The sequence below is a fragment of the Onychostruthus taczanowskii genome, unplaced genomic scaffold, assembly GCF_017590055.1.
Source record: "Onychostruthus taczanowskii isolate IOZ18803 unplaced genomic scaffold, ASM1759005v1 scaffold4, whole genome shotgun sequence".
Taxonomy (NCBI): Eukaryota; Metazoa; Chordata; class Aves; order Passeriformes; family Passeridae; genus Onychostruthus; species Onychostruthus taczanowskii.
The window spans coordinates 633,753-661,235 of record NW_024501459.1 but is presented as its reverse complement, the minus strand read 5'-3'; the positions used below and the strand labels follow the sequence as shown (position 1 = coordinate 661,235).

Genomic DNA, 27,483 nt, shown 5'->3' with positions numbered 1-27,483 from the left:
TAGTGCTGTCTTTGCCTCCTGGCTGCTGCCAGTTTTGCTTCAGACTGATACCCAAGGGAGTAGCACTCCAAAATCTGAAAGCATTTACCATAAAGAAAAATGTGCTGTTTACATGCACATACATACATGCATTTTCTGTTTTGATTTATAAAAGGGAATACAGTTGCTGAGCTCTTGGGGAAACAGATGCTATCCACACACACAGGGTAAGTGAACTTCTGGGTTTTTAAAGCAGCTGCCTTTTTCTTCCTGCTCCCATATGCAGCCCCTGATGAATCAAAAATATGTATTTAATGCAGAAAATTATTATTTTAGAATGTTCCAAATAGTCTCTAGAGCTAGACAGATTTTAACATATATTTTTTTATTAAATATGTAAAAAGATAAACGCAAGTCAAGTTATTCACATATTCAGACAAAAATCTACTCTATCATGCGACAGTTTGTGGATAATGTAAAATGACTGATACATCTGAATAAGACTTTTTTGTATCTATTATGCCATTACTTATCTATTTATAATTAACAATACATATGTTTACATTCCTTTCAGTTTACATTTAATATATAACCAAAGCTTTATGGTGTGCTATTTAGTAAAGGTAATTACAAATGCATATTAAAACCATAACAGAAGAATGGGTTACTCACAGGGGGTGGGGGGAAGGACAACTCTTTCCCCGTTTCAGAACACTGCTCTCCCCTCAGCACAGCCACATTTCTGGTGCTCCCAAAGAATTTCACTGCCCTGGCTCCCTACATCAGTCACTCCCCCCTTGATACAAGCAGTGAGGGGGCTATGGTTCTCAGATCAGAAACAGGATGCAAGGAATTTTCAGGAAATGAACTTCAGCTTTTTAATTTTTTTTTCATATGTGCTTCAAAAGAGAGAAAAGAAGAGAGGCACAACAGCCTGGCTATGAAGGGAGCTCAGCAACCCCAACCATTTGCACCTTCAGAAAAATGTTCTCCCTTGAAGTGCTCTCCATGCACCTGCTCAAGTATTGGCAGAAGGATGAACTCCAGTAAGCAGAGACGTGCTGATTAAATTAAATTTATAGCCTGATCCCAAACTCCTTGCCCCATTCAGAGATCCCATAAAGGTTAAAGGACATTCTGGAGTCTGGAAAAAAATTAGTAACTGCTCTTCAACAGTATTATGAAGAACTACTGTTTATTACAATGACAATTGTAATAAGTACATATGTTCTAATAAACACAAATACAACAAAAATGACAATTCCCCCATTTGTGGTGATTCTTGGAAATAATTATTTTGGAAAAAACACGATTTTATAAACCAGACCTTATTTGTAACCAGTTGAGAAGGGAGAGGAAAGCGCTGGCCTGCAGGTTGCAGTACTTTGATTTCATCACTGGGTAGGATGTGAGGTCAATACTGAGTGCAGGGCTGGGAAAACTTCAGCCTGCAGGGTCCAGAAACTCTTCTGCTGTGCAGAGGGAGGATCAAGGAACTGGAAATACCTGTTCTCGTGCTCGACAGCATTTTATATATTGTTGGTGGTGCAACACAACAGCAGGGTTCTCACATTTAACTAAGAGCCACTTAGCTGCAGAAGATTGATTAGGAATGGAAAACTGCATGTGCATGTGTGTGTGCCTGAGGGCTGATGTATTGGAAACCTTTCTATGGAAGCATATGCTGGGGACCTAACGCTTTAGAAGCCTATGAACGCCTGAAATAACTTAGCTGTCCAATAGGCTGTGGAATTTTTCAGTGAATGTCAATTGGGATGGGGCTTCCACATACCTGCTAAATCAGCACAACAAACCAGATTCAGAAAATGAAGTGAGATACCAAGAATACCAGGAATTAAATAACCAGAGAGACTACAATGCACAGTTGTAGGAGAAGAACAAGGAATGCTTTTTATACTTCAAGATACCTCTCCTTGTAAAATACCATCATTTAGAACAGGGCCATGGGACCACACTGGAAGGGAACACTCCCACTGCAGACATCTCCAGTGCACACATGGTTCTGCACCACACTGGCCTTGAAGGAGGAAGGTCAGCCAAGTGCAGAACCAGCTCTGTGCCCTCAGTTAGATGGTCTCCCTCTAATGTGTGCCCTGTCTCCAGGAGGACTCCTCACTGCTTCCACATGCTCTAGAAGCAGTCTTAAACTTGTGAAGTGTCCACCATCCACTTACAGGGGAGTTTGGGGCACAGTTTGGGGCCAGTGTTGTTGCTGTTTTTCCCCATACTTTGCACTAGTGACAAAATTTCTGTCTTCTAGACTTGTATGGCTGGGGCAGTGGAAGGGGGAAGGAAAGTGGAAAGAAATGGCTGGTCTACTTTCTCCTTTTCTGAGAAGCGGGAAGCCAAGGAGGATGGTACAGACTGTGTCCTGCAGCCACACTTGTGTCAAGGAGATTTCTCTCCTCCCTCAGCACTGAGCTCTGCGGAGGCAGAGCTGCGGCTGGAGGCTGGGACTGGATTCCTCAGAAAGGAACAAAAGCTGGGAAATGTCTATTGACTAGTTAGGAAACTGGGAGGGTTTTCAAAAAGCTTAAGTGGATGTCTGTTCCTCCAGATATCAGCCAAAGAACATACCATGCAGCTTTCTAACAAGCTTCCTAACACAGGGGTTTAAATCTCCCAGTGAAACAGATGCTCTGCCTTCCATTTGTGAAGGCAGAAAAAGAATAAATGTGAGCAACACAAGCGTTTTCCTCCACAACACAATCTCATCGTTATGGCTTGAGTATGACATCCACTGTATCCCTTTATTTCAACTGCTTGGCCAAATTGGTGCCCCAAGACAGATGTACTAGAAAATGCAAAAGCACCACAAAGTGAGAGACACAGCTAGTGGTACAGAACTCCTTGCCACACAAAATGCCAATATAAATATGTTAGAACAAGTTACAAGTGTATCATACTTAAGACAAAAAAGAAATAAAAATAAATATATATATTTTTAAAGAGCAGAACAAATCTCAAGCAGCCAAGTGGTGACGTTGCAGTGATGTACAGTAGGTGATGTAGCCCTACAACCTCTTGGGAAGATACACTGAAAGAAGACGCCTGCAAATGCATCTTGGCAAAGTATTGGTACAGAATGCAGTGGTTGGCTGGCACTCACTATGGTACATAAATGTTAATGGCAGACTGGGAGTGAACTGATTTCAAGTTTGAGGCCGCACATGTTCCATTCTCCAGAAGAAAGTTCTCACACAAAACGAAAATTGTCAGAGATGCTGCGTGAGTCAGTACTCATCCTGCTGCTGGGGCTGTTCATGGACTTGCTCTTCACCTTCATGCTCATCTGTGTGGCTCTCCTGTAGGGAGAAAAAGATCCCAAAACACTCTTCAGCAGAAAGCATTCCCCATGTAATCTTGCCCCGTGATGTTCACTGTAGCATAAAACGTAACAATTTTCATGCAAGGAAGTAAAAAATGAGCTGTTACCTGAGCAAAGCAGCATCTCATAATATTATATTGAAATGTACTTTCTTTACTTCTAATTGAGGCATATGCAGTACTGGTAATTCCCTAGAAAAAAAGTCAGCTTTCAACATTGCTATCTGTTATCTGTTCTGGTGAGCGAACACTGAACAGTTAGACAGTGATATGCCAACAGTTAGATGTGGTACCATAGCATCCTGATGTTCTCCCATTTTTAGCTTGTCCAAGATTTTCTGAACCTGCCTGCTGTAGTTTTCACACAATCTTCTCTCAAGGTTTAGATCACTAAATGGACAAGACACTTTTACTACCACCTGCTTGAAAAATTCAACACAGCCTCCTTTTTGAGGTCAGGCATATTACTTTCCCAAAATAATACACCCATGCTAACTCCCATAGACATGCAAACACATTTTCTTGGAGAGGCTGGGGGGAAGAGCCCTGTATTCACTGACTTATAGAGCTACTGTAAAAAGCATTAATTACTAAGTAATCACTTCCCATTGTTTTTATGCTCAGTATTATCCAAAGCTTTCTCTCTGAATATACATTCCCACTGGAAGATGAATCCCTGACACAAGCAAAGGCTGTATCTCTGCTGCAGGTGACACCAGTTCTGAACAACTTTCAAATTACAGGCAACATGCCTAGTATCCTGAGTTGACCTCAATGTTATCTGAGCTCAAAAAGTCTGGCTGACTTTTAGAGCATCCCTTCTGGACTGCCATTAAGCACAGCTGCATTTACAGCTTTCCTCTCAAGTGCTTTCCATCTTTCCACAGCATGGTTCACTGAAGAGATCCTTCTTGTGTATGCTCTGCCCTGCATTAGTACTGCTCTGCCGTAGGCAGCTCCAAAGGAAAACACTTTTCCAGGGCACTGAGCTGCCATTCAAAATCCAGCATTCCCAGTGGGCTACCTCTGCAGAACTTGCCTGGCTCCATAACTTTTGTTAGAAGCAAGCAGCTTGAACAACAAACTTTAACAAATTGCTACTGCTAAGTTGTCAAATTTGAGGCAAAAATCAAAAGAAAAGGAAGACCATCATTTTAGTTTCCCCACAATAGTCCAGAGCAGCTTATGAAACAAACTAATTCCCTTCTGGCAATAAAATACTTATCTGAAGGGCAGAAGCAGAATAAGGTTCCTAACATTTGCTACAGCCCAATTTCAATTGAAAGCAAACTTTCTATCACTCAGGTGCCATTTTCAGGTAGTAGTCACACATCAGTCAGGGCAGCCGAAGTTAAGCATATTTTGGCCCCTTGGGAGAAATTACATACAGTAATTACTTATTACATACAGTAGGTGCATCACGTCAAAAGAGTTTTGTGAGCAGTGTGTTTGCAGCTCCTGTGATGGGCTGCAAGGGTGCAGGATGCACAGAGAACAGGAGCTTCATAGGGAGGAGCTGACCGCTGGGAGAACGTGACCCTGCCCTGCGGGGTGAGAAAACTCAAGCTTCTTTGGCCGAAGTGAGCGATGCTGCCTTAACCCCATCTGTCCTGACCCTCCTTCTGTGCTGAGGTGACCTGCTCTGGAATGCACATGTTCCACAGGCCCTGTGTGTGATGAGATGCACTGTTAGAAAGCCCACTTGTGCAGACTTTATGGGTCACGTACGTGCTTTCCTCTCATCCGTACAATAGGAAAAGCCTCTAAGCACAGGGAGTGGAATCTACTCCACAAATCTTAAGAGGAGTGGTGGCCCCTATTTTGCCAGGTTATCTTTGATGGTTTATCTTTATCTTTTAACTACCTCAGAAGTTGTTCTGAGACTTGGGAGATGTTTTTCAGTATGTATGGCTTGTATAAATACATGAAATGGGAAACATAAGAGTCCAATTACCTTGGGACTGTGGAATCTCATTGAACAGCATCCCCTAATGAGGAAAGTAGTGGAAGATCTAGACTGAAGAGTTAGACTATGAAAACCTTGTGTTGGGGAGGGTTGGGGCCTTTTACAATAGTAACAGCAGATATAGAAGCTGCTAGAGCAGAAAGTTACCAAACCAGCTGCATTTTGAGGAACTGTTCTCGGAAACTGAGCAGAGCAACTGAGATACCCAACATGAGCAATTCTCCCAACTTCTACATGAACTGAACCACAAAAGCCTGTGTAGGAAAGCAAAAGCTTTTCTACACGACCAAATGCTTTACACACTGAGAGCTTGAAAAGTAGGGGCCACATCTCTCCACCACTCAAATGCAGCCTTTGAGGACTGTTCTCTGGCAACTTTGATGTTTTTGATGAAGAAATAGGATTACAAATGACCGATTCACAACTAAAAATTACAAAGGTCTACAGACTGATCAGACAAATGTTAAATGACAGTAGAAGATATGATATCCCTCTTGCTTAAGCAGAGACACAATGATGAGGTTTAAGCAGAACCATAACAGGGAAAAGAGAATGCTCTAAAGAGAAGGAACCAACTGGATTGATATTTGCGCTGCTCAAACTCACCAAAATCAAGAAAAAAAAAAAAGAAAAAGAAAGAAAAAGAAAAAAAAAAGAAAATATAGTGTTCAGTTTTAAAAAATTAGTTCTTACTGAATGAAGCAAAACTGAAGCTTAGGAGGTGGCATGACTGAAACTGCACTATGAACTGAAATTCTGAGAAAAATAATTACTCCACTCCTCACTCCAAGACACGAACCTGATCAAAATCTCTTCAATGCAACACTACAATAATCAAACACCAGGGGAATGATTCTTTGAGGGACCAAACTCTATACTTGCATTTTGAATCATATTTCACACAATTCACTTAACAGCGTCACGGCCTGACTAAGAAAGCCTAACTGCTCTTATCAAGGGATTAACCTGCAAAATACTGCAAGAGAAAGAATTTAACTTAGGACAAATTCATTACAGAGGCAGAGAGGAAAAAACCCCAGATCTGAAGGGCAAAGCAGGGCAACAAGAGAGTGAAGTCCAAAACTAAAAGGCAGGCAGGATCTGAAACAGCACTAAGCTACAGTCTTTGGCTTAGTGCTAATGCATTTGGGTCTTTCCTCAGCAAATCACAGTCCATCTGTTAAGCTGAGGAGACCAAGCCTCCCACCAAAAGGAACAAAAAAATTGTGTGAGGAACGGCCTCTGCATTCCTCTCTGGAGGAGCAGTGTTCTCCTGCTGCAGCGACACACCCAGTCTCCAACAGCAACCACATTTTAGATGAAAGCACAGTTGTATGTAGTTCACATGCAGGCATGGATGATGATTTCAACAGAGAAAGGAAGGGAGGGAAGCAGATAAAACACTGGGAAATGGACTGAAGCAGAACATTTTGTAATGTGTTCTGCCAGTAAGGAAAACTGCAGGAGGAAAAGCAACAAATGCATTCCTTGATGTGGAACCACTCTGCTATTTAAGCCAATAGACTGACAGATGTGGTAGGGGTATAGGGAGAAGAGGGATTTTTCTGGCTTTGCTTTATAAATAAATCACTGCTCTTGAATCCAGAAGACATTTTCTCTGACCGCTATATATATGTAACACTTTTACTCTGTTATCACATGCCTGGAAAATTTGTCTTATTGTTTATTCCTGTGAAAATAATGGTTTCCTCCTCCTTTTCCTCTCTAGCACTTGCTCTGCACTGCTGAACAAATCCTCTTTCCCTTGTCACTTCTCATCTGAGCAGTGGCACCTGTTAGCTTCAAACTTGTGTTTCTCTTGCACCTAACTTTCAAACATTTAGGCCCTACATTAGACACTTTTAGAAAAAGTATGTTGAATTAGTACTTCCTTCATCACTAGTTTTGATGTAAAACTAAGTAAGCTGACTGCTGCTGCAACAGCTTTCTGGGAGCAGATGTAAGAACAGCCTATAGTACCACAGTGCTGCCAAGGGATTAAGTTGATGCTTGTACACTCTGGAGCCAAAGCCTTCCTCCACTGATGCCTGAAGGGTCAGTTGTCAGTACAATCCATACAGGGATTTAGTTAACATGAATGGGAGTAGTTCAGCTAAATCTCCACTGAATCATTATCCCTGAATGTCTCTGAGGAATTTAACCAGCACCCTTTGCAGCTTCTTGCTTTGTTCAGTGTCTACAACATTAAGTCTAAGATGCAATGAGATTCTTGCTTAATCTTGCAGACAATACACTTCTGAAATTTTGCTAATAGAGGATTATTTGGTTTGCACAAGGAAGAATTTTGCCTATAGCAACAGGATAAAAAATGCTAAGGAGCATTATCTTTGTAGATGTAATTATGTATTTGGCAACCTGCACCATACATATTCCAACACTGCCACACGGGCCAGAGAAGGTTCACAGCTGTAGACAGCGAACAGCACCTCTGCCAGAATTTTTGTGATTTTCAACACATTAAAGAACATGAGTAAAAGACTTCACGCACATAGGAGGAAGATGAAAAAAACAAAACTAAGGCTCAGAACCATATGAAATCAATTTAAAATTGTGAAAAAGACCCTCCCCTTTTAGATAAAGCTCAGCAAACACAGAATACAAAACCTACACTGAAGCAGTGAAAAGCAACAAACCTCCTGAATCCTCCCCTCAAGCTAAGAAGTCTGTTGTTTGCAATTTCATATGCAAACCTCCTTTTTGGGGAGGAGTCACAAAAATCCCAGCTGCAGTTCTAAATACAGGATATGACCCAATACTACATAAATTAAATTTTATGTAATTAAGCTTTTTTTGTTGAGATAAAAACCATTAGGCTTCAACTTACGTGTTCATCTGAAGCATAAAGGACTTCCATTAGCCGATTGACAAGGTCATTATTCTCTCCCCCGTGTTCTTGGCAGAGAAGTTCAATCTCCCTTAATTTGCCAAAGTAGAAATCCCTTTCCTTCTCCACGCCTTCAAGTGCAAGTTTTAATGAATGTACCTGGATATAAACCAAGACATGATGCATCAGTTTTGAGGTGCACTACAGACAAAAGAACACAGTCTAAAATTTTGTATAAAAAACAATCTTAAATACATATTTGATTTGATAGCTTGAAATGAAGTCCAGTTTTCTTCATGCAGACCTAAATTGAACCTTACCCCACAGAGAATCAGGGCCCCCCACTACTCCCCCTGGATACATCTTAACCTTGATCCTTAAAGGTCAATTTTCTCAGCACTCTTTTAAACTCAAGCTCAAAGCAGCAGTGCAGAAATCAGGGCTACCTAAACCATGTCTCCTAACAGCACTGCCAGAAATGTCATGTAGTGGTAACTAATAAAACTTTCAGCTCAGTACTTGCATTGTTTTGCCTGGGAAGCCTACAATACCTCCTTGCCTAAAAATACATTAAACCAGCAGAGGATGGAAATAGTCTAGTTAGGAAATTAAAAGGTCCTCTAGTTACAAATGTGCTATTGCTGTACTGCTCTTCCACCTCTACTGCTCTGCCGCCTCACTTACCACATTTTACAAACCTGTGTTTCAGCACTCTGCTGCCATGACTGGGTGCACCATGGGCTACCTGCTCTGACTGATGTGCTGTTTCTACCAACAAACTCTCTCAAATGCCAAGTACCTTTCTCCTTGCAACCTTGTTCACAAGAATCTTCAAGCTACGCTGTCAGCCTCAATTTCACCACTAGGACTGCTGCAAATGATTCATGTGCAATGTAGCTGTTAATGATTAGGCTTTGTATAAATCACGACAGATGCTGCAATATAGTTTTATTCATATATATTTTAAAAAGAAAGGTTTTGTGGGAGCATAGCATATAAACTTTTGTCTAATGGGGTATACACAATCAGGGTAACATCTAAGTGGCTTGGAAATTTGGAGGACAGCTGCATAAAAACCAACAGAAATAATCACAGATAAAGCTGTCTACAGTAAACACACTGACCACAATCACATCCAATTACAGCCAAATTAACATTCACATTTTAAATCCTGCAATTATAAAAATGATTTTCTAAATAAAACATGCTAAATAAATTAAATCATACCAGACTACATTTCAGTGAACTGATATGATTTAATAGAAACTTCTGTGTTGCCAGTTCTACTGCAAGTTAATTTATTTCCTCCACTAGTAAAAATACCAGCAGAGTTCAAACAATGCTTTGATAGCCTACTAAACCCTTTCAGTTTGTTTTTCCATGACTGCTGAGCTGGGGATGCCTTTTTCTGACCTTTGATTGCACTCCCAAAGGCATCAAGCAGCAGAACTGACCTGTTACCAGAGCAGGATCTCAGGGCATCTCACTTAAGCACTAATTCATTTCTGACCAGCTGTCTAAGTGTGACACTCAAGTCTTCCTTGACAGTTTGCATCCATTATGGATATAATGACCAGTCACCTTAAAATGAACTACTTTTTTACAAAAGTAGGAATAGCAAAATGAAACAAGAGTTTACAATATTCTGGTCTATAGATGAAGACCTCATACTTAGGACGTGCCTTCTGGAACTGCCACAGCATATTGCTTGAGAGCAGTGCCTGAATCCAGCCAGAATAAGAATATAACTGCTTCCAGATCTCTTGCTCTGTGCTTGCAAGAGCTTGGGAAAACAATGAACTTCAGCTGAAAAACTGGCAGCTAATAGCTGAGACTATCTCCCCTTCTGACCTATTTACTATGAAGACATTCTCCTGTTTTCATTCTCTTACGTTCATGCTGTTTAAAGAAACAAAATCATTAAACTATGCACATAAGCACAGACTTAATTAACTGCTGTATATAGTAAACATTGCTATAACCAAACTAGATATGCTTCCCTTCACTTCCAGGTACCTGTCTGTGCCACGTGAATCCATATTTCTTCAGACACTTGGCACATCTGCATCCTCCATTTTCCTTCCATAAGCGTGCCAGAAGGCCAACACTTGAAGAACAGCTCACGTTAGCTCCCATGCTCTATTTCTGGACCAAAAGCACCCCTCTGCAACCCAGTTAATGGGTGCAGTTCCTACTGACTGGACTTTTCTCTGATGGCACTTACAGGTAGCATGAATACTCAAAGGGCTGCAGAGCCAGACTGCAGATTAGGCCCAAGTGTAGGCAAAAAGGCACAATGATGCTGCTTTCAGAAACTACATGTATATCAGCACTCAGCTAATAGTTCCTGGGACCATTCTCCATCTGTAAAAGTCCCTTCTCTATGCAATAGCCCCTGGTTTGTGCTGTCACCTCAGCTGCACTCAGACACTCATTGGGAGAGAGTAATTTCAATGCTATGGCTAATCAAGTTCCAGTGCAGAGTGACACTCCTTGGAATTTAATTTTGGAGTTTAATTTACTGGCACAGTTTGTAGATGATTTTAAGAGAAACTTTAAGATTGTAGGGAGCCATTAACTGGCAAATGTTAGGGACGCTTACAATTATTACACATAGCTCATTAAGCTACACTATGGTAAAACAAAGTGTACAGACATCCCCACTGATTAAACTTTTCTGCTACCAATTGCATGGAAGTTCAGATGTTTCCATCTCCCTCAACTACTATCCATGAAAGGGATGAAGAGCCACATAGGACCCTGATATCCAAGACACAATTCAGCATTTCTTACTCATAATCAACACAGAAACACAGTAATGGTTGCTGCTGCCCTCATCTCCACAACTGCTGCAGAGTAGTAAAAACCAAGCAATTTGGCTCTTGCAGCATGTTCACACTGGGGATCAGGAAAACCTGGCTCAGAGCTGCTTGCAGCATAGCTTTTTTGGCTCATGTAATATGGCCACGGTTTACAAGTATCCATTAGTGGGAAATGAGATACCAAATGCTGTCAGCATTAAGAAAAAAAAGCCTTCCTGACCATTCTAGCCAGATGATGTCTCTTAAAAACTAGCTGTTAAGGAATCAGTTTTTCATATCCTCAAAATTTCTTCTTCTCTTCAATGATGGGGGAAATAATCAGTTTTCCTTCAGGGTTATTTGTATATAAAGCTTAAGGTTTTCACATATGAAACGTGCTAGGAATATGTTAACAGTGAATGGGATAGTGACTGTCTATTTCAGTAAAGATCAAATGTTTCTATGTTGCTCAGATGCCAACTAACTCTTCCTCCTGAAGCAAACACAATCTGACTTCTGAGTACAAATGTTGTAGTTTAAGTTGCATTAAGCTGACATTTGAACTCCGCTCGACACTGATTAAAAAAAAAAGGATTCCATGAAAAATATCTACATCACTTCCTTGTGCAACATTTAAAAACTTTTCTGTTACAGCAACAATCTAGAGCCCATTTGGAAAGCTGGTGGACCCTGTTGTGCTCTCTGCTGCTCAGAACAATACCCTGAATCCACAGAACGCCATGTCTGGGATGTGGCTATCCATCCACCACCTTTCAGTGTACAACTCATCAAAAACATGCAAACAGCACCCCAGAAAACTGAAATCATTGCTGTTCAGGTCAATGAAAGTCTGAAACTGAAATGCCTTTAACGTGGAAAATTATACTTGATCCAGAATAATGACTGCTTCCTGAATGCAGCTGCCAGTAACTCTAAAATATAAGTTTTTTCCTTTTAATTTTCCCTCAGCAAGGACAAATACAAGGATCAGGCCTCATATATAGTAGTGGCATTTACACCATTCTGACAGCACAGTCTTAAGCCAGGTGCAGGTATTTATTCTTGTCCAGTGCAGACACTCTTGCAGTTCAGAAATGAGAGAATGGTGTAAAGCTCCAGAGCATAAACAAAAATGAAGCCCGTATTTTCCTAACATTACAGAAATTCTAAACTTTTAAAATAATATCACAAAACATTATTTATAATATAACTAAGTATTCTCAGAAAGGTAGTTTGCATTTTTAAATGAAAATGGTGTGTTACCTTCTTTTTAATGTCTACCAGAAAGCAGAGCACAATGCTCTAGTCTCACTTTAACTGCAAATCTCTTAACATCTTGGTATGACAAACAGGCTTGTTTTCTCCACAGTGGCACATTAAATGATTTATTTCAAGATAGTAATACACAAGAGCAGATACAATTCAGATTTTTCCTATCCAAGTGAAAGAAAAGATATATTTCAACATCTAATAAAATTACCATGCTTCAGCAAGACTTACCTCTCACTCCTAAGATCATAATTTAAAAATACTGGCAAAAATCAGTCATCTCTGCCAGACATTATTCTTTACAATAAATCTCTTCTTTTTCTATTTCTTTCCAGCTGAACTATTTCCACTTTTTGTTCCTTCGTAATTCTGAAGAGCATCATTCATCAGAAGACAATATTAGATTTCACGCCTGCCTGTGACAGTGAATGCATCTACTTTTGTGCCTAAAGCAAATTTACCTGTTCACTGAGCTGTATGACTTGAGTTTCCAAATCTTTATCTGATTTGGATGCTGAGCTGCTTGGTGCAGCTTTTTTTGCTGAAGATGGGCGAGAAGGTGTTGATCCTGGTTTAGAAGCTGGACTGGATTTAGCAGCACCTGAAAAACACAGTAGATAAGTAAACATTAAACAAGATTGATCTCTGTAATAAATGCATTCCTATTAACCTGGTACTGAAACACAAAAATTGATTTTACAACCATCCATCCTCTCTCTTACTTCAAGGTGACAGTAGAGGAAATTCCACCGCTGTTATGCCTTGGGAAAGGAAAAACCACATTTCCTACCAATCTGAGTTTGTTACTGAGAGTGAGGCAACTCTAAAACCAAAATAAAGAACATCACACCAGGAATCAAAGTTTCCTTAGATTTGAGCAGCTTTCAGCTCAAAAAAAAAAAAAAAAGAAAAAGCAGCTGTTAAGGGAGCGTTCCCCCAGCCCATTACTTAACATACATCGCTATCCTCCATTTCCCTGAGGAAAGACAGAGCTGAAATAAAGTCAGCTAAACTGCCTGTGTGCTTTTTTCATTTTCAAATGTAAACCACCCCAAGACAAGGGCATTGAAACTCAGAGCAGATTTATCCCATTGGTGAACTCACAGTTGGCCACAGTGACCAGATGTGTTATGATATCCTTAGGTTTTCCTATTTCTCTTTAATTACTTGGGCTGTGAAGCTGCCAGAATATGGAGCAACATCTTCACCAGCAAAAATGGCAAGTAATGAGTGCATACAGATACTCTTTTTCCACAATGACTTGGCACATAAATGCCCAAGCAGAGCAACAGCTGTGTGAAAGGGTTTGCAGTGCCTTCACAGGAACCTCCCAGGCAGCTCCTCACGCTTTGCTCTGCCTCTTTCATCTCTTGATGCTGGCTGTTCCATGCAGTCACTCAGCCCAAACACGAGTGCCTGGCTCACAGCTCTCCCCCTGCCCCAGCTCCCACAAGCACTGCACTCTGACTTGGCCTTTTCCTTATTCCCTCCAACAAGGAATAAATTTGAGATGCACTGGATGGACATCTGATACTGGTTTGGTTAAGAAGACAAAACAGAAACCCAGCCTCTCTCTGTGTCTTTGATTTATTAAGCAGGCAGGCATGTGAATCAGAGGTCCTGCTGAGCAGCACCCATGTTCATCACTGATTCCTACAGCGAGCAAAACACAGTTGTCCAAACGTGCTGACAAGCTCCATACCATCCTCCACCATCAAACGCTGTCAGCTCTGAAGCCTGAGCCACGCAGAAGGCAGCCCTAATCCAGCAGGCACCCAGCTCCCAGCTGAGCTCTCAGCTTGCTGTTCACCAGTTCCAGAGGGATTTTGCTCAGGCTTTCTCAGCAGCCACCTTCTACCCCACACCTCGCCAGCTGCTCCTCCCATAGGATTACTTGATTTATGTCACACCACAAATTGTTCTAAGTTGTCATTTCCACAGTGTATCCTCAGTGTCAGACAACGCTTTAATAAAGCAATTCTTTGTAAAACAAATGTATTAAAAAAAAAGCCATTACTAGGAAGAAACTGGAAGGAGGCAGGGAGAGGAAGAGACAGCCTGTGGGGCTGTCCATATGCCCAGACTCTGGAGCTCACAGAGTCTCACTGACCTAGAACTGTGACAGTGGTTCATTGAAGGAGCTGGAAAGTGATGGGAAAGGAGAGCAGCAATGGGTTATTTAATCAAGCTTAAGCTTTCCTGATTTAGTCACAGGCCTCCCCCTGTAGCAAGAATCTCCTCCCACCCCTATGGATAACTCTGTATTAACTGGGTCACCTAAAGCCAACAGAACACAAACAAACAACTTGATAATTCAATTAGCATGTGTAAACATTTCTGCACAAGACAGCCATCCTCCTTTTCTGTGCTCTTTAATATAAGACAGATAAGGGGGAAAAAAGCATACTGGTGGGCGGGGTTTTTTGTGGTTTTGTTTTGTTTTTTTTTCCCCTTTTGTTTGGTGTTTTTTGTTTTGTTTTGTTTCTTTTAGAAACTGGTGACTTCAATAGCTTCCATGCCTATTGCATACACAAACTCTTCTTTAGCAGATTTCAGATATAGTACACAGGCTTGCCAAAGTTGGGAAAATTCAGTGTTATGTGTATGTCTGAAATAAGACTTTTTTCACATCATACTTAGATCAGCAAAGAACAAATAATTTGTTGAAAAACATTAAAAATGCCAAGATCTTTTGCTGCTATTTTTCTTTATGAAATTGCCTAAACTTTAGCATTCTGCCTTCAATGCTTTCTAGGTTCAGCCCATATTATAACTAAGTAAAAATCAGCTGTTTAGAGAATGACTGCTAAAGTCTTCTTAAAACCAGAAAAATAATTTTCATTTGGATTAGCAGATGAACAGAAGTAAACTAGTGTCAAAATATGCAATAAGAATGCACACATGAAATAAAATCCCTCTGATTCTAGCATTCTAGCTGGGTCTCAAATTATTTAATGACTAAAGCAGCAACATTTACTTCTTATTGTATTCTACAACTACAAGATGCAGGTTCAGGGTATAAACTGAAAAGTAAATGCTTTAAAGCTGGCACAGTGAGAGCTAAGGAAAGAGCAGGCACAAACATTTGATCCCCAGGTATTCTCTCTAATTTGCAGCTCAGCTGCCCTCCCAGAGTGTGCTGAGCAAACCTCATCCCCAGTGCCTGCAGCACTGATATGTGGCATTGTATTCTGCCCTCCTTTGAAAACAACTAAGCCCTTTGGATATCTACAGCAAAGTGCTACTAAGCTTTATAAAGTCCAGACAAACCAAAAGAAATCAACTTTTCTCCACTGCTCAGGATCAGCTCTTAAATGACCACAATATTCCAATTTCAGTAACACAGATAAAAACCAGCTAACTAGTTACTAGGAGGCATCAGTGACAGTTGGACAGAGCTTAATTGCAACAGAGAATGCTTAGGGATTTCTAATTTAAAATTTCCTGAAAGAAAAAAAAAAGCTTTACTGCACATTTATTCTAAGGCATCAATTTTATAATCAGCCCGGAAGTAAGCTTCCATTTTAGCAGAAGCCTAATTTAATAAAATAATTAAAGGATGCTGGTCAGCAGAGTAATGCAAAGTATTTGAAACAGCCAGATATCTAAACAGACACAAGATCTTGATAGATTTAATGACTTGGTGTTGAGCAATGGTTTTGCAGTCAATTAGGGCAATAATGGAATAACTCCTAATGCATGGTTCAGAGGGACTACATAACCCAAGCAGTTTAAATTCTTTCCAACATAATTTCTTCCATGAAAATATATATATATATATATAACCCATTTACACATTCTAATAAATTACAAAATTTTATAAAGGTATTTTAGGTAAAAAGTATCCAATAATTGCCTACTTTTCCTGATCAGTGAGAGAATTGCATTGTAATCTGTAACATAATAGTTTGCAGATTAATGCCTGTTATTAATTCCTCTCCAAGCTTACTCCTGATGCTCAAAAACAAATGCAGGGCCCTTCTCTGGAAAGGAACATCCCCATGGCCCAAAACATGCTGGCAGCCAAAAGGCTGGAAAGCACTGTGGCAGAAAAGGATTTGAGGGTCCTGGTGGACACTGAGCTGAACATGAGCCAGCAGAACACCCTTCCAGCAAGGAAGTCCAGCAGCCTCCTGAGCTGCACTGGGAACAGCATCATCAGCAGGCTGAGGGAGGTCTTTCTCCCCCTCTAGCCAGCACTGGTGAGGCCCATGAGGAATGCTTGGTTCAGTTCAGGGCTCCCCAGGATGGGACAGACATGGATGAACTGGAGAGAGTCCAACAATGGGCCACAAAGACTTAGGGAATGGAGCACCTCACACATAAGCCAAATCAGAAAGCTATGTCTGTTCAGCCTGGAGAAGAGAGGCTTTAGGGGGGATCTTATCTACACCTCAAGAGAAGGTGCAAAGAAGGAAGGAAACAGGGTCCTTTCAGTGGTTCCCAAAGGATGGGAGGCAATGGGCACAAAATGAAACCCAAGAAATTCCATTTAAACATAAGAAAAAACTTCTTCACTCTGAGGGTTATCAAATACTGGAACAAACTGTCCAGAGAGTTTGAGGGGTTTCCAGCCTCAGAGATACTCAAAATGTGACTGGATATTGTCCTGGGCAACCAGCTCAAGGTGACCCTGCTTTCAGCAGAACAGTTGACAGGATGATCTCAGAGGTGTCTTCCCACCTCCACTGTTCTGTGACAACTTCTGTGACAGCACGCTCTGATTTTAGGTCAATGCAGGGTTCCAATTAGAATTTTTTTGTAAATAGTATTGCAGCTGTTTCAATTAGCACCTGGATAACTTTTTCTATCTGCCCACATAACACTAGCAGAGATGAGAAGGTAAATTCACAATTGAAAGACAAATTATTCTGTTCTTGTACTGAATTAAGATGAGCCAGCTTTGAAATGCATTCCAGGTTTCCATCTGTGGTACTCCAGAAACAATTACTAGTCAGTCCACCATAATTAAGTGTATCCCACACAGTTTCAGCTTCACTATTATTTTTGCTAAATACCTAAGTTCTACAAACAGATGCAAACTTCTGCAACATAAAACAGTGGATGTTGGCACTGTACAGCTTTGGGTACAAAAAAGCTGTGCTGCAAATTCCTGTTCTCTTTACATCACAGGCACAGCCTTGTAACAAGAGACCTACTTAACGTTTAGAGAGCAATCTTCCTTGAAGCTATACGAGTAATTAGTATGCTGTTAAATATTTATGCAAAATTTCAAGAAAACACGTGCATGAATACAATGTGGATGCGCATAAGGAGAGTGTGGAGAGCAATGGAAGCCCTGAGCAAGCACAAGACTTGGCTGAGCCCACACAACCACTGCTTCAGTGGAATTTGGGAATCACTCACAGTCTATTTTAGTCAAATTAAAGGACTTCATAAAATGAATATTCCTGACTCATACCACAGGAGAAAAACCAAACCCAACAAGAGGCCAACAGTAATTTCTTCACAAGCTAAACTCTCCACCCGCTTAGACCAAGAGAGCGAGAACAGCAGAATTAATATTCACACACTCTTATTATTGTAGCTACACCAGGACACAAGCAAATGCTCAATTTAGGGACACTTAATGCAATAAGCAATGACAAATGACACTTAATGGGAATTAAATGACTTCAGACAAAATCTGACCTGACTCTGAATTCCAACACACTGCAGTGCAGCTGTCCTAATTATTTTGTGGCACTGCCTTCCCCTGCCTGGCAGTACTCTTCTGTCCTCTCAGCTCCTCAAACTTTCACTGCTGCTGGCCCAGTAGAGCTGGTGAGCTCTGCATTCATGCTCTCTGCCACACAGCTGGCAAAGAGAAGTGTGTTCGAGTACTTGAAACTTTCACCATTTCAAGAGAGCTATCCAAGTAAGAAAGTCCAATGGAGGCCACTTTTCAAATGAAAAAGTTTTACTGATGGCCTCACTGCCCTAATTTGTCTTTAATACAAGATTTGATAGAAGGGAACTAACCAAACCAAAACTAACCAAAACCAAAGCCTTTCTCCCATCAGAAAAGAAGACTTTACTCTAGATTTAAAACAACCAATATTTATTATTTAAAATAATCAACAACTGAATTCAGTTTCTTCTCAACTGAAACCTCTATTTGCTCTAGAAACATCTTTAAGTATGCAAGCATTTCTCTTCAATGGGTGGAATCATTCCACAGGCTTAACAGAAGAACACAATTTAAAATTTCAAGTGCTCTTAAAAACCTGCATTTTCTAAAATCTCACTGTCTGCTTAGCTCTAAGGAGAAAGCACTCTCAAAAGGAAAATCTGAAAAGAATCTGCAAAGGAAAAGGAAAGAATGTGCAACATTTGTGCAATACAGACACTCAAACCACACCCATGGTACACTGAAAATTAAGATGGCCATTATCACCACTGCTTTTCCAAACACAATCATCTCTATTGAAAAAAGGCCCTGGCTCTTGCACTGCAAGCATGTTGCCTCCTGGTCTAAATTCTCAAGCTCAGTGGATTTAAAAATTAAATTCTCCTCATGCTGGCAGGGGAGATGTGTCTGTATTACAGCTGAGCCACTTTACCTCCCAGGCCGGCGCTGTCACTGCACATGCTGTTCCCCTCGGTTAGTACAATTCCTTGGCCTTGTATGAACTAGGGATGAAAACACTCAGTTTGTCACCCTGCAGCTCTTTCCATCTCTAGCTCTGCCACGTTGTCCTGGAGCACTGCACCACAGTGAGCAGAGACTGCCACTGCCAACACCTACTGCCTGCCACTGGGGAAAAAGGTAGCAAGTCTTAGTGGAAAGCAAAAAAAAAAAAAAAGCATTAGGAGTTCTCTAGTCTCCCAGGAGTCCTAATTGTATCACTAGCTGCTAAAATAAAGACTGGACTCACTGCGTATTTTTATCCCTCAAAATTAATTTACAGCACATCTGTCACAGCAAGATATACTGTTTCCCTACAGAAAATCAGTGTTTCTCTTGTGCAATTGGCTTTTCGATGGCACATTATATATAATGCATTCATGCACAAACAGTTCATTCTGCCCTGGTTATTTTCCCTGTCATAGCATGAGTATTTTTAGCCCTCATGTGATCCTCCAGTATTTTCCAGCTCTGCTTTAGTCATCCTGCTCTCACTGAATATTTCAAACTAAAAAAAATCTAACAGCCTTCAGATCTAAGAACCTCTCACATTTTTAGCTTGCATGTAAATAATTCATTTTATTAAGCTGCCTTATACCCGTATATTTTTGACACCCCGCACCCATACACTAGAGAGTGCTCCATGGAGATTTGCTCTGACATACAGGAATACTTACATAAGACACTAAGCTAAAATCCTGACAACCTGATCACTATTTTCAATTTTGATCAGATGAAGCCTTTTCCGCTATTTCCCGCAGGGAGCATTAGAGCTGGCACAAACAACAGTGCCCTAATATTTTAATCCTGTACCACAGTTTTGACTCCACATCTGTAGGCTGTTACTACTGCATTAGAGAAGAGCAGAGGCTGTAGGAGATCGAAAGTCAGCTCAGGGCTGGCAGACGGCATCAGCTCTAAAAGCAGCTGTGGTGCTGCTGCCAAGAGCCTACAGCGGTGGTCTGTGCTGCTCCTTGAAGGAGGAAAAGACCCTCATTTCCCCACCCAGGAGCTGCATTCACCTGGTGAAACCTTGCTGCTCCTGTGGTTTCTAGAAGCCCATCGCGGCACGTTACCAAAGCTATCCACCCACGGCACCGCCGTCAGCTCGGCCAAATCTGCTCTGTCTCTGAAGGAAGGGACAAGGCAGCGCGAGGGTGGCACAGCAGATTAGTTGTAGGGACCTATTTATGCTTCCATTTCCGAGCTGCATTATCCTTGACCTGTGCTGACTCCCCAGTAGGATCACCTTCGGAATGGGAAGGTAGGCTGGCCTGCCTACCAATTAACAAAAAAACCAGTACAGACCTGTGCTGACTCCCCAGTAGGATCACCTTCGGAATGGGAAGGGCTATGGCTGCTGGCCTGCCCACCAATTAACAAAAAAACTTTTTTTAGACTTCTCAAGTTTTGGGTTGTTTTAAAAATATTTCTTTTTCAAATTAAATAAAGACCACACTCTGCATTTATAGAAATACAGGTTAATATGCATTTACAGGTACAGGAAGCAGCTACCTGATACCAGGCATCCCGTCAAGCTTTAGAGTCTGATTAAAATATCAAAAATAATTTTAATTCATGCCAGTACCTTTCTGGATAAGTTTTTGGAGCAGCCTTTAAGGATCTGACCACTTGTTAGCTCAAGGACATATATCTTAGTCTACCTCTGAAAATACATTGTTAGAACAGTGTTATAAAGCAGTTATGAATAGTCAACAATCATCTCCTAAATCACTCAAGCCCAAAACTCTGTCAAAGAGCACTGGAAGAGTTACTCCACAGAGCAAAAGGAATCATCTGAAATGCCTATGAAACTCCCAATAGCTAAAGTAAATTATTCCTTTAGAAATACATATATCTAATCAATTTAGAATGGGCATATTTAAAGCCTGCCAAACCCCCAAATATGAATGAGTATCCGTATATCTGCAAAGAAGGAAGGAAACTTGCTTGCTCCTGACACCAAACAATAGATGTGTACATTTAGGTATGTCCACTGCATGGTGTTTAAAAACTTCTGGATTATGCTGAAAGATCTTCTGGGTTCTTTATTTTTTCTCATGAATACTTCCTTTTGTTTTGTTAATAAACCGACAAGGCAGTACTAAAACTTCAAAGCTCCACTGTTAAGGTGAAGCAAATCACACTAATTAATAACAGCACCAAGCCATGTGGTGTGATCACATGCTGGAGGGAAGGGATGTCATCCAGAGGGACCCTGACAGGCCTGAAATGTGGGTCTGTGCAAACCTCATGAAGTTCAACATGGCCAAGTGCAAGGTCCTGCACCTGGGTCAGGACAATCCCAAGCACAAATACAGGTTGGGTGGAAAATGGATTCAGAGCAGCCCTGAGAAGAACTTGGGGTTGTTGGTTGATGAGAAGTTTAACATCAGCCAGCAATGTGCACTTGCAGCCCAGAAGGGCAACAATATCCTGGGGTTTATATTATGGTTCCTATAGCAGCTGTAATGAATACTCCTTCACTTCCAGCTAGGTGTGGAAGACAGAGGTACAGAAGCACATCTTTCATGGTAATTTCCCAGCTGCCCAGAACTTGTTCCTGCATCATCCCAATTTACTCCCAAACAGCAGGAGATGAGGCACACACAAGTTTGCAGATGCATACAGAACTCCTCCCAGAGCATCAGTAAATTCTCCCATCCCCTTCCAATGTGCAGGTTCTGTGATGGGGTGAGGAGAGGCACAAAGGCACCATATATCAGGGCCATTAAAATGTGCTCACGCAGAATTTAGTAAGCCCATGGAATGACTGACACTTAACTGAATTAGCTCTGTTCTAAAATGAAAGCAGCAAGAAAAGCTGGAACTCTCATTTCACCCAGCATCATGTAATATCCATACCCCACCATCCTCAGCTCAGAAATTAAACTAGTGTCCAGCCAGTCATATTTATGGACTATATTTAAGTTAATAATGAACGACATTTTCCATGAAAAAGCTAACTCTCACAGCCACAGGATCTTATCATGACTCATGACACTATCTCAGTTTTACAATTCCATACAAAGGCTGGGAAGGCACAGGACATGCTCTTCATACAACCAGCAACACAACATGCCGTTACTGCATTATCCTCCACATCAGCTGGCTGGTTCCACTCCAGTAGCTACTCAATTTCTGTAGGATTGTCACCTGCACAGCTTTAATTTGGATGACATATTTGTGACTTTGGGAAGAACAGACCATCTGTAAGAAGCATTAACAAGCACAGTAAAGTCTGTGTTTAATAAAAGTGTCTTTTCCAATTTCTGAATTGGACAACATCTTGACATTAGCACTTGGGTTTTCTGTTTCCAAAGGGAGTGCAACACATCACATGGGGAATTGGAACGTGCCAGACCCTAAAATTCAGAAGCTCAGGCATAAGATGGTGCAAAACAAAGATGTAAACAAGATTTAGAAGCCCAGAGTAGCACTGGCCTGCTATTAGGCGCCCTATTTCCTGGAAGCACTAATGAGCTGAAGGCAGCTGGCCAAGTATGCTCCACTTTGATGTCAGAAGTGATCAGAGCAGAACACTGAAATCTGGGTGGGATTCCAGAGCACAACATGGCCTAAAAGTAAAGGTGCTTCATGCTTCACACCTGCCCCTACTTTTGTGAGTACTGGTGCATATCCGAGCCCATGTGAGGAAGGTCACAGATTTAAAATCAACTAAGTATTAATCCTTATTTGAGGAATGGGTTAGCATAAACCCAGGACAAACCAATAAAGGAATTAGGTGTATGTGCATGTGTATTTCCATATGCACAAACACAGGTCCACTTTTTTAGTGACTATTTCTTTTTCTTAAATGTTAGCCGCTCTTCTGTTCACTTAATTCTCAGTTAACAAAAACAGCATCTGTTTAGTGACTAGTCATACCCACATTACCTAAACACCAAAGATCAGGTTTACTCCTTTGGCCTGTAGCAGAAACACTGCTGTGGTTTAACCCCAACAGGCACTGAGCCCCCTCAGCTGATTGCTCACTGTCCCCTGCAGTGAGATGGGGGAGAAACTCAGAAGGGGAAATGTGAGAAAATTCATGGGTTGAGATAAAGACAGTTTAATAGGTAAAACAAAAGCCATGCAAACAACTCCTTTAGCACTTCCCATGGGCAGGCAGGAATTAACCTATCTCCAGGAAAGCCAGACCATCACTCATAATGGTGATTTGGAAAGACAAATGCAAATCAACATCCCTCCCCACCCTTCTCCTTATTCCTCCAGCTTTTCTGACTAAGCATGATGCCATGTGGTATGGATTATCTGTGCAGTCTATTGGGGTCAGCTGTCGTAGCTTTGTCCCCACCAAATTTATTGGGCACCCCCCAGCCTGCTTGTTGACAAGGCAATGTGAGAAACTGAAAAAGCCTGGACTCTTTGTAAGTACTGATTAGCAATAATTAAAACATCCATGACTTATCAACACTGTTTTGGTTTTAAATTCAAAATTTAGCACCAATCTCCTCTGAAGAGTTATCTCTATCCTAGCAAAACCCAACACAAGCACAAAATAAAAAGTTAGAACACTGAGGTGTCTTTGTGAAAGAGTAAAAGCTACATGTTTTTCAGTTAGGAGGACTAGCATATCCAAACAATAAGCACAAATAAACCCAAAAATAACTTAATTTTTGTTTCTCTGGTCAGCCCTTAAGATTTGTAAACATTTTACTCACCATAAAAATTAAAAAATAAATCAGCCTGTATCAGCATTTTCCTATAAAGGTGGAGGTGTGAAAGAGGAACACACTCAGTTTGATGTTCTTGAATACACTTGCACATACTACATTCAGCAACAGGATTGTTAAAAGCCTTTGTCTCCACCACCAGACATTACCAGAGTCCATGTCATTTAACATGGAGGGGGTTCAGTGGAGGAGACCCTATGCTCAGTAGGGCTGGGCCAAACTAGAGCACACAAGATGTTACCTTTCTGCTATCTCAAGATGCTAAGCCTATGATAAGGTAAAAAGAATGGCACAACCACCCAAGGAAATAATTTTTAACAAGTATTTAAGTAGAGTGGACCACAGTTTATAATTGTCTTCAGAGACAGAAATGGAATTTGTTAAGAGGCAAAATACCTGCAGTTGGAGAGTTTGCATGGTGAGACTTTTTGGGCAGGTTAAAGATCTGTTCACCAGGATCTGGTGGAGGAAGAGCATCTTGGCCTTGTCGAGCTTCCACAGGATCATACTCCTTCCCGTCATAGTTAGCATCGAAGAACTTCTTAAACCATTGAATGAAATCTAAGTTGTCTTGGAAGCGCCCTTTGACCAGTTTTTCCACAGGAATTACCTAAAAGGTAGATATTAACATCCAATATTACATCACTGCTGTTTTTAAATATAAAAATTACATATACACACTTATTAAAAAAAATCTATTAACTGCATCAACAAATAAACCTCTGCCATTTTTTTGTTCCTAAAAGAAAGGGTCAATTTGCAAGTGCTCTTAAAAAATGAAAACAAAACCCAATGAGACCCAGCCTCTGAAGCAGTGATACACTGGGTGTATGTAAGCCTTTATAGCTGTGGTTCCTCAGAAGTACTCCCTTACATCCCATGGGTACATCCCATGATGAATGACACTGTTCTGGGAGTAACACAATATTCAGCCAACTAGGGATTTCTGGTTTTAATGGACATGGTACAGTTTGACGTACTACAAACAAACAATTATTCAGAAACTCCAGACAGATGTTTCTTGCTCTGTCCTACTGTTTGAACTACAAAACCCAGCAGTTTTTCCAAGACATGCTAAAGTTCAAACCAACCTACATTTTGGTAGCACATGGTCATCATGTGAACCAAGCCTGAGGTTTTAACCTTGTAATTTCTTTCTGTTCCACATATAGCTATATATAGAACAGTTTGTGGACATGCAGAAGTTGACTTAAATACCTTATAAAGTTCTACTAAAACAAAGGAAAGGCTATGAGGATGTCTCAATATCAATATTTTAGAAATTTTTCATAGACATGAAACCTCCAAAAAGTTTCTTCCAGCCAATATTAGAGTACTCAAGGCTTCCAGACACTGTGGGCAGACAGGGACTACAACTGCAGAAGAGCTGCCCTGCTTTGCTTAATTCAAGCAGCTGATTAAACAGCCAAATTAGGGGGACCTTAATGCCTCTTGAATGTTATGAATTATCAGATGGAAAAGGGTTTTCTTTTTCTTCTTCAGGATTAAGCCGACTGTACAGCATTTTATAAATCTATGATGCTTCTGCAAGAATTGACATTGCATTTTGCATGTCTTTTCAGGTTGTTCCATTTGTACCTCAACTCCACATTAAAAAGGCAGGATAAAAAAATTTGCTCTCTACAACAAAATCGACTACATTAGTCTTCCCAATGTTTCACTAGCAAATGACACTGTAAACAGAAGTACCCATAACATTTCATGAAACAATGAGGGTTTTCCAGTTATTCATAGAAGTCTTAAGGGACTCTTTGTTATGACTGTTTAAATTGCAGAAAAAGGCAACACTAAAAGCCAGGGCAGAACCTTAAAAGGGTAAACAGATAGTGCATCAGTGTAAAACTATAAGCATGATAACATAACTTCCATTATTCATTTTTATCAACACAGTAATTTATATTGGTGAGTCTGTCAAACTCTCACATTCAAGCATAAATCAAATACCTTAAGCCTGAACAAGCATTTTCTCAGAGGCTTCCATTCTTAACTTTACAAGATCACATGTGCTACCCATCTATTCAATCACTGGGTAAATTATTCCAGCTTTTGAATAATTTAAATTCCTCAAACTCTGCTTTGGAGAAAAACAAAAAAAAACAAAAACAAAAACCCCCCCAAAAAAAAAAAAAAAAAAAAAAAAAAAAAAAAAAAAAAAAAAAAAAAAACACCACAACCAAAAAAAACCTTGAAGAACAGCATATTTTCAAATATGTTTTGTTGGAAATTTAGGTCACCAATAATTTTACTTATCAAAAAATGAAGATTCACTGATGACAAGGAATTTCCAACACATGGAGTTTTATCAAAGGGTCTCTGCTATTAAGATATAATGAGTTAGATGGCACAACTGCTTAGCAGACATGTGGACTCAATTTTCAATTTGTACCTAAGTGGAGCCAAATGCCAAACTTCTCCCTTCACGCCCAAATACCCTTTTCAGATGATGAAAGGTCAAGAACATCTACTTGCTATACTAGCTCTCCATCCAAAAGTTGAAAAAGTGCATTTCCAAGTATTTTGAAGTTCGTTTCCCCTATCTATTAATTTACACAATTTATGTAACTTTTGAAACATGTAGTGATCAAAACATAAATACAGAATTCCTACCTTATCCACATTCATTCTTTTAAATGATGCCTGCAGAAGTTTGAAGTTGTGAATGTACTCATGCTCCAGCTTTGCTTGAAACTTTACTTTCTTCAAGCTAATGCACCCTGGGAACAACATGTCCATGAACTGGCAGTAAGCTGCTCCTATAACAAGAGAATGCACTGACGTTAATCCAGATGCACCCAGCTAAGACCAAATGGTGTTTAATGTCATTAGCAGAAAGCATGAGCAGAAAGCAACAGTGCTGAATAAGTCCCTGCTGTAATTCAGCCTAACACCATGCACGCAAGACCCGCTTATCACATGTTCAAGTGGTTCTTTTCCACTCAGTGTGGATCCACGATGCGCTGCCGTGCAGCATCTGAGGAATCACCTCGACTAATGCAAAGTGAAACGGATGTTCTTGGAGTCCCCATACACAGCAGGATGGTCCATACAATAAGAAGATAACAGTGAAAATGAAAATCTCTTAATAAGCTTCCTCAATCCCCACAGTCCCCTGAATTCAAATAAGCCAGGATCATCTTTCTTCTGGCCTTTGTACCCAAATGCCAAGCAAGTCCATTGCAATTATTTAAGATGATATCAAACCATGATTAAAAAAAAAAATAATTGCAATGCTCCAGCTTGTTGAAACACACTAGTCAGGTCCCACTCCTTTGCAATGAACGCCCTTACTGATTTTCATTTCCTGAGAAAAGCATTTAAATAAGCAGACTTTAGCATAGTCCACCCATAGCTTTCAAAGACGGGCCCACAGCTTTACTTCTCTCACAGCCAGGTTCCTAAGTTCAACTTTGACAGTTCTCTGAACTTACAGGCAGTAGGGGTGTGTGTGTATAACTAATCCAGAAAAAGAAGGAAGTACATGGAAAAACTTCTAACCAGCATCCTGAGGATGGCTAACAGAAACAGCATTTCTTGCATGCAGGGAGCTTCCTCCTCGAGCATCATGCCACTGTCATTTGCAAAACCTTTACTGTTGACACACCCAAGTGTTTAGAAATCGAGATGAAAATGCTTAAGTAAATCAGAGGAAAAGCAATTCTCTTTCTTCTTCATAAGATTTTTCTACAAAATACTTTATACTCAGCAAAGATTCAGTGACGTCCACGTGGTACTGCAGAGGGTGCAGCCCCTGTGCTCGAGCATCAAGGCAGGGAAGTGATTGCCCGATTATCCCTGACAAGCTCAACATCACTTCCACAAAAAAGACTGTTGTGCTTTTAGTGCACATCAGTTTTGACAAAGAAGTGTCCAGATCTCACCTAACAGTTCAGCCCACTATTAACAATGATTTTTTAATCACAAGTATTTCT

At 40.6% G+C, this 27,483-nt stretch overlaps 1 protein-coding gene across 7 annotated transcripts in view; it reads right to left on the bottom strand.

Moving 5' to 3' along the window:
* Positions 1–347: 347 nt before the first annotated feature.
* MAPRE2 (microtubule associated protein RP/EB family member 2) overlaps positions 348–27,483 on the bottom strand; it is an 88,134-nt gene continuing 60,998 nt past the window's right edge. For 4 of the 7 annotated variants that reach the window (XM_041413089.1, XM_041413090.1, XM_041413095.1 and 1 more), the window contains 6 exons: positions 26,162–26,307; positions 23,930–24,143; positions 12,670–12,809; positions 8,139–8,297; positions 3,436–3,519; positions 348–3,305 (listed from right to left, as the gene is read on the bottom strand). In XM_041413089.1, coding sequence (XP_041269023.1) covers positions 3,234–3,305; positions 3,436–3,519; positions 8,139–8,297; positions 12,670–12,809; positions 23,930–24,143; positions 26,162–26,307 — 815 coding nt within the window. In that variant the 3' untranslated portion in view covers positions 348–3,233. The remainder of the gene's footprint in view (positions 3,306–3,435; positions 3,520–8,138; positions 8,298–12,669; positions 12,810–23,929; positions 24,144–26,161; positions 26,308–27,483) is intronic. The other 3 variants (XM_041413091.1, XM_041413093.1, XM_041413096.1) reach the window with 1 other exon arrangement.